Here is a 13,490-nt window from a genome sequence, read left to right on the forward strand (position 1 = left end):
CTTCTTCAGTTCCGCCCTCCCACTAGACCCTGTGTTCCAACAGTTGTGAGATATGATTTGTATCCTCATTTGTGAAGGTGGAACCTGAGTATTAACTTAGTTAGTCTGCCATCTCTTTGATTCCCTTTAAGTTCTCCTGTTACTGACTATAATGGACCTACATTTGTCTTCACTAATCTTTTTCTTTTCACATACAAACTGTAAATGCTTCTATAGATATGTTACCCACAAGTTTACTCTCGTACTCTGTTTCCCCCTTGTTAACCTATCCCTTTGTCCTCCTTTACTGAATTCTAAACTGCTGCCAATCCTCAAGTCTGCTTCTTCTATGACCAATTTGTATACCCCTTCCTTGGATCTAATATTATCCCTAATTTCCACTGTTAGCCATGATCAGGTCATCTTTTTTAGATTAGATTACTTACAGTGTGGAAACAGGACCTTCGGCCCAAGTCCACACCGCCCCGCCGAAGCGCAACCCACCCATACCCCTACATCTACCCCTTACCTAACACTACGGGCAATTTAGCATGGCCAATTCACCTGACCTGCACATCTTTGGACTGTGGGAGGAAACCGGAGCACCCAGAGGAAACCCACGCAGACACGGGGAGAACGTGCAAACTCCACACAGTCACTCGCCTGAGGCGGGAATTGAACCCGGATCTCTGGCGCTGTGAGGCAGTAGTGCTAACCACTGTGCCACCGTGCCGCCCTTATGTAATTTTGTGCCGGACAGGAATGAGCAATTGTTGGAGTTTTTACAGGTGCATTTTAAATATTTGCCATTTAAAGATTCAACTAAGAGTTTCTAAGTTTGCCTAAGATTAGTTCAGTGTGATCTTACAGTTATTTCAATCATTTTAGACAGAGGTCACAGTTTAATGAAATAGCATAGGCTATATAAGACTAAAATAAGACTATTTCTTCAGAGTAGAAAGCCTGTGGAACCACAGAAGGAAGTTGAGGCCAAAAGATTGAATGTTTTCAAGAAGGAGTTGGTTGTAGTTCTTAAGGCTAAGGGGATCAAATGGCATGTGGAGAAAGTGGGGGCAGAGTACTGATTAGCCATGATCATGTTGAATGGCAGAACAAGCCGAAAGGTTGGATGGTCTACTTCTGCGCCTATTTTCTATGTTTCTTGGGCATTGAAGCCACATCCATCTCACCAGCATAGTTTCACTAATTCATTGCTCATCTTATTGCTTATTTGAACACTTAATTGCTTTTGCCATGAAAATCTCCAAAATCTTTCTTACAGTCTGGTGTTGTGTACATCTATAATGCGTTATAATTTAGCTTCAAAGTTTCTTCTCTTTTCATTAGTGCAGTAAACAATGGCTCATGGATTTGCTCACTGTATATTTTTTCTCTTTATTTCGATGTTCTTTTCTCTCTCACACACTCAAATCTCTACCAGTTTTACTCACCATCATTAGCATTCCTCTGACCTTTTAGTTTATTCATTAGGCACCAAATATGCTGTCAAAAAAGCTGTTTCACTTTTAATGAAAGTTTAGAAACCAAGAACATGTGGATTCTGTCATCCAAGATGGAAGATGGGAAAACCTGTGGGTGTAATGGCTACTTTTTGAGGTACTTTCAGTGTTGGAACTGATTTCCTTGAATTCTAGGAGGAGTAGTTACTGTTTGAGAACCGGTTGATTTGTTTTGGATCTTTGGAAACAAAAAGAGGTTAGGTTGAAGCAGCAGTTAGAGACAGTGAAGAATTTACAGGAGCTAGACGTTCATAAGCCCTGAAGGGCTTATGAACGTCGATTCTCCTGCCCCTTTCCAGTAATATTTTTTAATTAAAAAGGGAAACATTTAAAAGGGACCTAAGGGTCAACGTTTTTCAAGCAGAGGATGGTGCGTGTATGGAATGAGCTGTCAGAGGAAGTGGTGGAGGCTGGTACAATTTAAGCAGGTGGGAGGTGTGAAACAAACTGACCAGGGTTCTTTTTAGGCTTTATATAATCATATACAAGTGATTTTCGCCTAAACAGTAAAAGCAGTAGCCGGACCCTTGCACCGTAAGCCTTGCAATCCACAGAAATTAAATTCTCCTTTCTACACCTAATTATTCTGTCAATTACGCTTTACACACCCATCAATGTAATTTTAGGTCTGAAAATACTAATAATGACAAAAAGGCTAATGGAATATTAGACACTATCTTAACATGCTAGAATATAATGGAGAAATAATGATTTAGGTGAGCAGTGATTCATCAGGACTCCTTCTGATTCAACGTATGTTGGAAGATTTATTGGCTTTGGAGCATGACAAAGCAAATTCACTATGAGAGGAGGGTTTAAGTGGTTAAACTGGACAAACTGAATAAACTTTATTCATATTTACTTCAATATTCAAGTGATTAATTCGTTTAGATCAATACAGATTTATGAAGTTAGATACAATGAAGCTATTTTCTTTAGTGGGGAAATTCAGTACAAGGACTTATGAAATTAGAGCTGAACTATTTACGATGGAAATCAGGAAGTGTCTGCTGCTATACTTTTTGGACTATGTAAATTCTCTCCCCGAAAGTGCTGAATGCTTGGTCATATGATATTTTCTGTAGGTAGATTGACTAATTTTTTTTATTATAAAAATGCATGCATTTTAACTCTTTGGGATGTTGACATTTCTGGGGGGAATTTAAACTCGATGATAATGGAGTGGCCGTCCGATATTCAAGTCAAGAGGATGTGCTAATTAAAGAAGAACATGAATACATCATATTCCTTGTGTGGGTTATGCTTGTTCTTCCAGGTTTTGGGAATTTAAGTTTTGAAGAAGCCTCAGGAATTTGCTGGGAGAAAGCAACGATGTACCACATACTGCAACAAGGGCACAATCGTGATGGCAGGGCCTGGATGTTTAATTTTAACCTTGACCCCTTGTTCTGGTCTCCCCCACAAGTAGAAAAATCTTTCTTGTCCCCAACCCATGGGGACTCTTAATGATAGTTGTAGGAACAGAAATAGGTCATTCTGCTCATTGAGACTTGTCCACCATTAAATTAAAGTATGCGCAAGCATTTACCTGAATGCCACTCTCCTGTATTATCTCCACATCTGTTGATGCTATTAGTCTCCAGAAATCTCGTAATTTTGGGGGTTGAACATACTTGATGATTGAGCTACTGCAACCCTATGGGAATAGAGAATTTGCAAGAATTACCATCATCCAAGTGAGGAAATTCCTCTTTCTTTTGGTCTTAAATGACCTATCCCTTATCCTGAGGTTGTTGCCTGGTTTTAGATTTACCAGCCAGGAGATATGGCTTATCTATGTTCATCCTGTAAAGAATGCTTTTTATAATAAGTTTGTATGTTTCGATGAGGTGACACCTTGTTCCCCAAGATTCTGTGAAACACAGACCCAATCTCCCCGGAAGACAGTCCTGCCATCCCTGTGATTAATCTAGTCAGCTTAATTGCACTCCCTCTATCGTATAAACATCCTTTCTCAGATCAAGGGACCAAAGCTGTATGCAACATTTCAGGTGAGAGCTCACAAAGGTTTTGTACAACTGAATAAGTAGCTATGAATTAACCCATCCACTTAGTCTCCCCTAAGTCGTCTTGATACATCCTCGTTTTCCCCCTAAAGTTGCTTCCGACTTAGTTTATTGTCATCTGCAAATTTGAAAATATTTCATATGGTTACCATATCCAAATCATTTCAATAAATTATGTGTGGTTGTACATTGATTCTTGTGGCACATTATAGTGTTAGGGACCCGGGTTTGATTCCAGTTTTGAGTGACTGTGTGGAGTTTGCATGTTCTCCCCATGTCTATGTGGGTTTCCCCTACACACGCGCGCGCATGCACGCACGCACACAACATGCAATCCAAGGATGTGCAGATTAAGGGGAAATGCAGGGTGGGATGCTGTTCAGAAGGTTGGTATGTACTCTGGCCAAATGCCCTGCTTCCACTCTGTAGGAATTCTAGGTCTACAATCCTGATAACGTTCTACTTTTTCTTAGTCCATACTTTCTGTGTCTCAAATACTTCTCAATCCATAGCATATTCCCCTCGACACAGTGCACTAATTTTATTTACTATCCTCATGGGACCTTAACAGCCATCTGAAAATCTACATATACTACTTTTGCTGGATTGTCTTTGTATGAGAAGTAACATCCTCAAACAAGCTCAAGTTTGTCAAAGATTATTTTCCCTATTTAAATGTTTTAATAAAATTTTGCCAGATTTTAGGTTGAGTGGTTCAGACCAGTCAGGGTTGTGTGGTGTCAAGAGTTAGTTGGAGCATGAGGATAGACACTGGCAAAAGAAACGACAATCTAACATCATGCAGTACTTCACTGAAAAATACGATGAAGTTGTTGACTTTAGTTAATGAAAAAAATGACTCCGAACACATTCTAAAAAATGTCCAGTTTTAGGATTGCTTCAGGTTTTGTGTAGCCAGCATTTAGTGTATGTACTTAAAAGCAAATTACTGCTGATGCTGGGCTGAAATAAGCAATGTGCTGGAGAAACTCAGCAGGTCTGGCAGCTTCTGTACAGAAAGAGAAAAACCGTTAAGTTTCAAGTCCAGTGCAACGTTTCTTCAAAAGAAGAGTTATACGAGACTTGAAACATTCACTGTTGTTCCTCTCTCCTGAGATGCTGCCAGACCTGCTGAGTTTCTCCACCACATTCTGTTTTCATTTAAACGTATGTACCTGCTTTACTTTAATCAGAAACTAATATGCTTTTGTTTTTTCTGGATAAAGACCCTGACCATATTGTACTGTGAGACATGATTTGCTCTTGATGTTTCAGGTGGAATTGAGACTGGTTCAATCACTGAGATGTTTGGAGAGTTTCGGACTGGGAAGACCCAACTCTGTCACACGTTGGCAGTAACGTGTCAGGTAGTGTATTTTTCCCAATTATTTTATCCTCATTTGGTCACATTAGTTCAATCACTGAATTTTTCACTTAGTCTGTCTATTGATGATTTGGAGGTGCCTGTGTTGGACTGGGGTGTACAAAGTTAAAAATCACACCAACACCAGGTTATAGTCCAACAGGTTTATTTGGAAGCATTAGCTTTTGGAGCGCTGCTCCGAAGTCTCAACCACCTGATAAAGGAGCAGCGCTCCAAAAGCTAATGCTTCTAAATAAACCTGTTGGACTATAACCTGGTGTTGAGATTTTTAACACCTGCGTATTGAAGTTACCACCTGCTTCCCTGGACTGCACCAGCAATTCTGTTTGATTTTATGTTTTTCATGAACAGTTAAGTAACATCTATCCTTTCCTTTCTGCTGGTGGCACCTCGAGCTTGAGTATCTACTGTATCTGTTTATTTTGCTCTGGGAAAGTAATTTATGCCACTTGCAATTTCTTTGAACCTGCTGATAATTACGCAACCTATTAGAAGAATTCCGCCTGTGTCATAATCCAATTTTATAACATTGTTTCGATAGTTGGATGAAAAAATGCACATGCCTTGTGCTGCTCCCTCTCCCACTGCATATGGGGTTACTATTATCTCATGTCAGTGATAGCTATTCAGCATCAGATGTCATTGTAGTGAAACAAAATGGTTCTCATTTAAAAGCTGTTACAAGAAGATGAAACCTATTGATGGTAAAAGGGGAAATACTTTATCTATTTTGTTGAAACTTTCTTTGACTTACAGCTACCTATTGACCGTGGCGGCGGAGAGGGAAAAGCTATGTATATTGACACTGAAGGAACTTTTCGCCCAGAACGCCTTCTTGCTGTTGCTGAAAGGTTTGTAATGCATTGTATTTATTTCAATGGATTTTCAAGCAGTCATTAGACTGTATTTTAAAAGTTAATTGTCTCCAACTGTGCTTTGTTTTCCCCACATTCTTTATTAGATAATAGGAGTTTCAAGACTATTTGTCCTCATTACTTACCATCTCTACTGTACTTTAGACTTTTGAGTGCACTGGAACTAAATAGTTGCACTATCTCAACACACTTTGCCAGTTGGGGCCAAGAACATTGAAAACTCCATCTCTGATGGGCCCGCAGGGGAGCACTAAAAGCAAAAGTCAGAGGTCTGAAGAACATAAATTGAATGGAGTTAAAGTACTGTACTGGGTTTATGAAGGGATTCGTTATCAAAAACATTAATTTGAATCCACATGTTGGAAGACAAAGATCCAGGAGAAGCTGACAATAGACGATCAGTAAATTGGCATTTTTTTTCTACATGAAAGGAGTGAATGATATATTTTTCTGCTAGTTGTAGGTTGAGAAGGGATTGAGGGTTTTGAGGCTGTCAGTTTTCAGGTATTGAATAATAAGTGTTGCACTTGAGATAAAGGCCATCAATTTTGTATTAAGTAGACTTGATGGATCGCTTGATAGTTGAAGCTCAGCTTCATTGAACAAAATCAGCTGGTTAAAGCTGAAAAGCAACTGGTGAGGTTAGGTAAAGGTAGCCTACTGGTACATAGTTTTTAATTGCAGATGATTAAAATTGATTTGGTTTACCCAGTGTTAAATTTGAGAATGTTCTGTCTGACCTGTCTGCAACTTGGTGTCAGGCATTTTAATAATTCAAGTAAAGAGGACTAACTAAGTGTTACCAGCATCCGTGCAGGGTCTGATCTCTGAATGTGGTCAAATTCTGGGGGCCACCTGCAAATGAAATGAAGGGAGGAACACAGGTTGAATTTTGTGTATCCTCTTGTAGTTATTATATTAGATTATTGTCAGAAGTCACTTCTAGGTATGTGGTCAAATGGATAAAATGTGTACCATTCAAGATAGAGGTGGACTATTGAGAAGAGAAATGGAACCTGCAGAGTACTACAGAGGTTTAGACAGGCAACTCCTCTTCACAGAGGATGCTGGTGGGCATGGAACAAGAGGATTCAGAAAGAGAATCTGACTCAAACAGGAGCTATGCATGGAGCTGATTGTAGGCATGGTCTTGGATCTTGGCATGGTAAAGATGCTCAGCGTTAATAATCAAGAGGATTGAGGATATGATTTGAAAACAGAGTTCTTGTTTTGAAGGTCTAACATTGCTGTCTAAGCAACACATTCATTGTTGTGTTTAGGCAAGAAGAGAAAGTTTGTCAAAATTTTATTGACAACGAATTTGATTTGACTGTTTGGTGTACACTACATGCGTTTGTGGAATGTCGGTGTAGCTGGCAAAGCCAACAATTCATTTCCCATCCCTAACTGCCCTCAAAATGAATGGTGAGCTGCCTCCTTAAGACGCTGGAGTTCATAACGCTTAAATATACTCTGTGCTGTTAGGAAATGAGTTCCAGGATTTTGACCCAGTGAAAGTGAAGGAATAGAAATATAGTTCCAAGCCAGGATATTGTGTGGCTTGAAGAAGAACTTGCAAGTGATAGTATTCCTTTACAATGCTTATCCTTGTCCTTCTAGGTGGTAGAAGCCATGGGTTTGGAAAGTGCTGTTGACGTGTTGCTGCAGTGGATCTTTAAAATGGTGTGCACTGTGTGCTGCTGGTGGACTGGGCTGCTTTATCCTTCATGATGCCAATCTAGTTTGTTTTGATTTTGCTGCACTTGGCAAATGTAAAGTATTCAAATACAAGTTTGACTTGTATCTTGTAGATGGTGGACAGCTTTTGAGGAGAATGGGGCCTTTGGCCTGCTCTTGTAGCTACAGCATTTATGTTGCAGTTCCAGTACAGGTTATAGTCAATGGTAATCTTTGGGATGCTGCTTGTGCGGGAGTCAGGATGCTATTGGATGTCAAGAGAAGATGCTTAAACTGTCTTTCAGAGATGATCATTATCTTGCACTTAACGTGGCATGAACATTACTTGCTACTTATGAGATCAAGACTTCATGTTGTCTTGGACCTGCTCCACATGGACATACAGTGCTTCAGTATTTGAAGAGTTGTAAATGGTGCTGAATATAATGCAATCATCAGTGAACATCCCCACATCTGACCTTATGGTGGTGGGAGGCATCATTGATGCTGCATAGACTCATAGTGATATATAACACAGGAACAGATCCTTTGGTCTAACTCGTCCATGCCAACCAGATATCCTAACCTAATCTAGTGCTATTTGCCAGCACTTGACTCATATCCCTCTAAACCCTTCCTATTCATATACCTGCCCAGATGGCTGTAATTGTACTAGCCTCATTCACTCCCTCTGGCAGCTCATTCCATACATGCACCATCTTCTGTGTGACAATGTTGCCCCTCAGATCCCTTTTATATCTTTCCCCTCTCATCCTAAATCTATGCTCTCTAGTTCTGGACTCCCCCACCTCAGGGGAAAGACCTTGTCTATTTAGCCTATCTATGATTTTAGAAACTTGTTTAAGGTCACCCTTCTGCCTCTGACACTCCAGGGAAAACGGCCCCAGCCTTTTCAATATTTTCCTATAGCTCAAATCCTCCAACTCGGGCAACATCCTTGTAAATCCTTACTGAGCCCTTTCATGTCTCACAATATCCTTCCAACAGGAAGGAGACCAGAATTGCACGCAATATTCCAAACATGACCTAACCAATGTCCTGTACAGCTGCAACATGACCTCCCAACTCCTGTACTCAGTACTGTGACCAATAAAGGGAAGCATACCAAACGCCACCTTCACTATCCTATATACCTGCGACTCTACTTTCAAGAAACTATGAACCTGCACTCCAAGGCCTCTTTGTTCAGGAACACTCCCTGGGACCTTATCATTAAGTCCTGCTCTGATTTGTTTTTCCAAAATGCAGCACCTTGCATTTATCTAAATTAAATTTCATCTGCCATTCCTCAGCCCATTAGCCCATCTGATCATGATCTCATTGTATTGAGATGACCTTCGGCTGAAGATGTTTGGACTAGGACAATACCCTGGATTTGTGGTAGAGTGGCATAGTTCCTAGCTATGAACTAGGAGGCCCAGGTTAAAGTTCCACCTGCTCCAGACATATATCTGTGAACAGGTTAATGTGATCTATCTACCCTGAAGAACCCATGCAGTGATGTCCTGGGGCTGAGATGATTGATGATTGAAGTTCAACTGCCACAGCTATTTCCTTTGTGCTAGTTGTAAGTGCAACTAGTGGAGCGTTTTCCTGGATTCCCATTGCTGTCAGTTGTGCTGCTGCTCCTTGTTGCCACACCTGGTCAAATGGCATCTTGATCTCAAGGGCTACCACTATTACACCCTAGGATGGTCACCTTTTTGTTCATGTCTGTAATGAGCTCAGTAGTTGAGTAGCCGTGGCAGAACTCAGCCTGAGCATTAGTGACCTGATTATAGCTGAGCAAGAACCACTTGGTTATGCTGTTGACAACACCTTCCATCTGTTTGGTGATGAGTTGCATATGGGGTGGGAATTGGCTGGTTTTATTTGTCCTACTGTTTGCGGCCAGGACACAAATCTGTACTGGATTAGTTTGGCTAGGCGCATGTGTAGTTCCACAGCACAAGTCTTCAGTGCTATTGCCAGAATGTTAAGGTCCATAGTCTTGGCAATATTCAGTGCATTCCACCGTTTCTTGATATTGGGTGGAGTGAATTGAATTCACTGAAGACTGACATTTATGTAGCTGGGTACCTAGGTGAGAAGTTAAAATGATGTGTATGTTTCAGCTTTTTCTTTTGCACTGACTTAATGGGCTGCCCATGGGGATGGTTACTTCTGGAGTCACCACCTCCTGTTAGTTTTAATTTGCCATTGCCATTTCCAACTGAATGTGGCAGGGTGCAGAGCTAAGATCTGATCCATTCGTTATGGGGTTCATTAACTTTGACTATTGCAAACTGTTTTCCGCTGTTTGGTTTGTAAGTAGTCCTGTGTGGTCAGACAAAGATGCTGGAGATCAGAGTCGAGAGTGTGGCACACTGGAAAAGCACAGCAGGTCAGGCAGCATCCGAGGAGCAGGAGAATCGACATTTCAGGCGTGAGCACTTCATTAGGAAGCCTGATGAAGGGCTTATGTCCGAAATGCCAATTTCCCTGCACCTCTGATCTGATCTCCAACATCTGCAGTCTTCACTTTCTCTTAGTTGATTTTAACCCGACTGAGAAGCCTCTTCCAAGGATGCCTACCTTGAAGAAGAACTCCTCCTCTCTTTGCAAGGATCTCAGTGAGTCTCTCTCTCACTGCACCCCCCACGTCATCCATTCCTGATGAAGAGCTTATGCCCAAAATGTTGATTCTTCTGTTCCTCAGATGCTGCCTGACCTGCTGTGCTTTTCCAGCACCACATCCCTGGACCTGTGTAGTAACTTAACAAAGGTTAATACTTCATTTATTAGTCTGCCTGTTGCACTGTTTGAATTAGAGTTGATTCCCTGGTTTGATGTTAATGGTAGACTGGGAGATATATTGGGCCATGAATTTACAGAATATAGTTGAATGCAATCTTTCTGCTTCTGATGACCACAGTACTTTGCGTATGCTCAGTTTTGAATTGTAAGACTTATTTGAAATCTTTACCATTTAAGCACAGGTCTAGCACTGTGGAGGGTTTCTCAATGTTAATACAGGACTTCCATCGCCACAAGGATTGTACGCTATTCGGTCCTGCTAATACTGTTATGGACAGTACCATTGAACCATTGGGATCTATCTACTAAGTAATTGGTGTGAATATTAATAATCTGCAAGACGTGATTTTGTAATGAAGATGAGCTATATCTAAAAATATAGTACACTTGCTCTTCTAAAAGCTTTGTGAGGTAACTGGTAAGTCTTTGGAAGCTCTTTTGAATCTTCATAGACATAAAACACATGACTATAATGCCAGATTTTGTAATTTGCAAATTTAATGATGCATATTTTGAGATAATGTTGTCAATTCTTTTTGTGATTCAAAGAAGCTTTGCTTATATTTTCTAGATATAATCTTTCCGGAAGTGACGTGCTTGACAATGTTGCATATGCTCGAGCTTTTAACACTGATCATCAGACCCAGTTGTTATATCAAGCATCTGCCATGATGACAGAATCCAGGTACTGATTTGTTTAGTGAGTGTTTATAGTAGGATTGATCAAACTTTAAACTAGCACATTAGAATTCACTTCATAATTTCAGTTTGTTTTTATGACTCCACAGTAATCTTGGCCTAACTGTATAAAAGTAGCTGTTGTGCAAGTGCACATGGAGAGTCGCATTTTATTAGGAAAAGGTGGGAATATTAAAATATTCAATTCATGGATCAGACATTTAAATCTCTTTCTGCAAAAAAACCCATATTTTTATGCTTAGTGAGCTCAAAGCTTAATTGCCTCCAAATTAAATGTGCTTATGGTTATATAGGATACTTGGTACGGTAGCAGACCATTCAATCCGATATGTTTGTGTAGGTGTTTATCCTCCATTTAATCTCCTCCCATCTTTTCGAATTTAAATTTGCCATCACAACTATTCCTTCTCATTCAAATGCTTGTTTTAAGTAATCTATAAATAATCTATAATATTTTCTTCAAACAAGCACTGTGGTAGCAAGTTACAGATTTTGAATTTGGTGGTTTATTTTGTATTTTGCTCTCTCTCTCACAGATGTAACATTTTCTGTGTCCATTCTCTCAAAATCTTCCATGATTTTAAAGACCTGGTAGACCATTCCTTAACCTTTTCCCAAGAACAGATTCTCAGTTTGCCATTTTTTTAATGCACATTCAGTTCTACTATTGTCCTTGTAAATTTTCTCTGCACCTTCTCCAGTGTGTCTCTGTCCATTTCATATGGTAAACAGAGCTATAAGCAGTGCTTGTGTAAACTAACCAAGGTTGTTCAGCATATCTTCCCTGTTTTCCAACTCTATCCCTTTCGAAACAATACTTACTGCTTGGTTTGCTTTTTCTATGGCCTTGCTACCCTTTGGCCCAATTTGTAGTGATTGATGTATTTGTTTTCAGAGACCCCTTTGTTCCTTTATCATACTTAGACTTGTATCTTCTGAATAATGTGACTTCCCTACTCTCTAACAACATGTATTATCACGCATTATTCTGTGTTGAACATAATTTGCCAATTATTAGCCTAATCTGCAAGCTTATTAATATGATCCTATAATTTTTGCACTCCTCAACATTGACTATTCCATAAGTTGGTGTCATCCACAAATGTAACATTTATGATTTTAGTTCTAAAGTCCAAAATTTAAATATAAGTTGTGAACGTGGTCCTTGTGCAATGCCCTTCCCCAACATATGCTACTCTGGCTAACTACCCTTTATTCTCACTGTCTACTTTGTCTTTGGAGCCAACTAACCATCTATTTGGCCACTGTCCTCTGCCTCTACATTAGTCTCTAACATGGCACTTCATTAAAAGGCTTTTACAAGATCCATTTAATTAACCTCTTCTATATTCCTCTTGTACCTAAGGCAGTAAGAATTAGAAAAAGGAGTAGGCTGTTTTGCCCTTCGAATCTACTCCACCATTCGCTGAGATCATGGCTTGTCCAATATTTCTCACAAATCACTTTCCTGCTCTTACCCAATAACCCTTAATTCCCCTACAGATCAAGTATCTGTCAATTTCAGCCTTAAATATACACAAGAAGAACTCTTACCCCCCCCCCCCCCCCACCCCAGTTCTTCATGGCAAGGAGTTGCAAAGATGCTCAAACTTGTGAGAAGAAAATTTTCCCCATCTCAGTCTTAAATCGGTACCCCTTAATTCTGAGACTATGCTCCTCTGGTCCTAGACACTCCCATGAGAGGAAACCTTATTGGAGCATGTACTGTCAAGCTGCTTAAGAATCCTATATGTTTCAATGAGGTAATGTTCCTTCTTCTAAACTCCAATGAGTAAAGTTCCATCCTGTTTAGCCATTGTTTGTAAGGTGGTTCCATCATACTAGAGATTATCCTCGTGAAATTTCTCTGAGCTGCCTACAGTGAAATGATATCTTTCCTTAAATAAAGGGATCTAAACTGCTCGCAGTAATCCAGATACTGTCTCACAAGCTCCTTGAACAATTGCAGAAAGCTCCCCTACTTCAATTATTCACAATTTTCATAGATGATTTGGAATTGGGATCTATATGTCGTGTGTCAAAGTTTGCAGATGACACTAGGATGATTGGCAGAGCAAAGTGTGCAGGGGACTGTGAAAATTTGCAGAGGAACACAGATACTTTGAGTGGGCAAAGGTCTGCAGCTGGAATAAAATGTTAATAAATATGAGGTCATTCATTTTGGTAGGAATAACAGTAAAAAGGACTATTACTTGAACAATAAAAAGTTGCAGCATGCTGCTATGCAGAGGAACCTGGGTGACCCTGTGAATGAATCACAGAAGGTTTTTCTGCTGCTGCAACAGGGAATTAGGAAGGCAAATCAAATTTTGTCCTTCATCGCTAAAGGGATTGAGTTTAAAAGCAGGGAGGTCTTCTTGCAATTGTATAAGGTGCTAGTGAGGCCACTCCTGGTGTACTGCAGGTCTCCTTACTTGAGAAATGATGTACTGGCAGGAGAGGGGGTGCAGTGGAGGTTCACTAGATTGATTCCGGATTTAAGATGGTTGGC

General features: G+C 40.1%; 1 protein-coding gene across 2 annotated transcripts in view; it reads left to right on the forward strand.

Moving 5' to 3' along the window:
- Positions 1 to 13,490, forward strand: part of rad51 (RAD51 recombinase) — a 75,913-nt gene that overhangs the window by 54,168 nt on the left and 8,255 nt on the right. For both annotated transcript variants that reach the window (XM_072569322.1, XM_072569321.1), the window contains exons 5-7: positions 4,802 to 4,893; positions 5,667 to 5,761; positions 10,851 to 10,964. In XM_072569322.1, coding sequence (XP_072425423.1) covers positions 4,802 to 4,893; positions 5,667 to 5,761; positions 10,851 to 10,964 — 301 coding nt within the window. The remainder of the gene's footprint in view (positions 1 to 4,801; positions 4,894 to 5,666; positions 5,762 to 10,850; positions 10,965 to 13,490) is intronic.

The sequence above is a fragment of the Chiloscyllium punctatum genome, chromosome 4, assembly GCF_047496795.1.
Source record: "Chiloscyllium punctatum isolate Juve2018m chromosome 4, sChiPun1.3, whole genome shotgun sequence".
Lineage (NCBI taxonomy): Eukaryota > Metazoa > Chordata > Chondrichthyes > Orectolobiformes > Hemiscylliidae > Chiloscyllium > Chiloscyllium punctatum.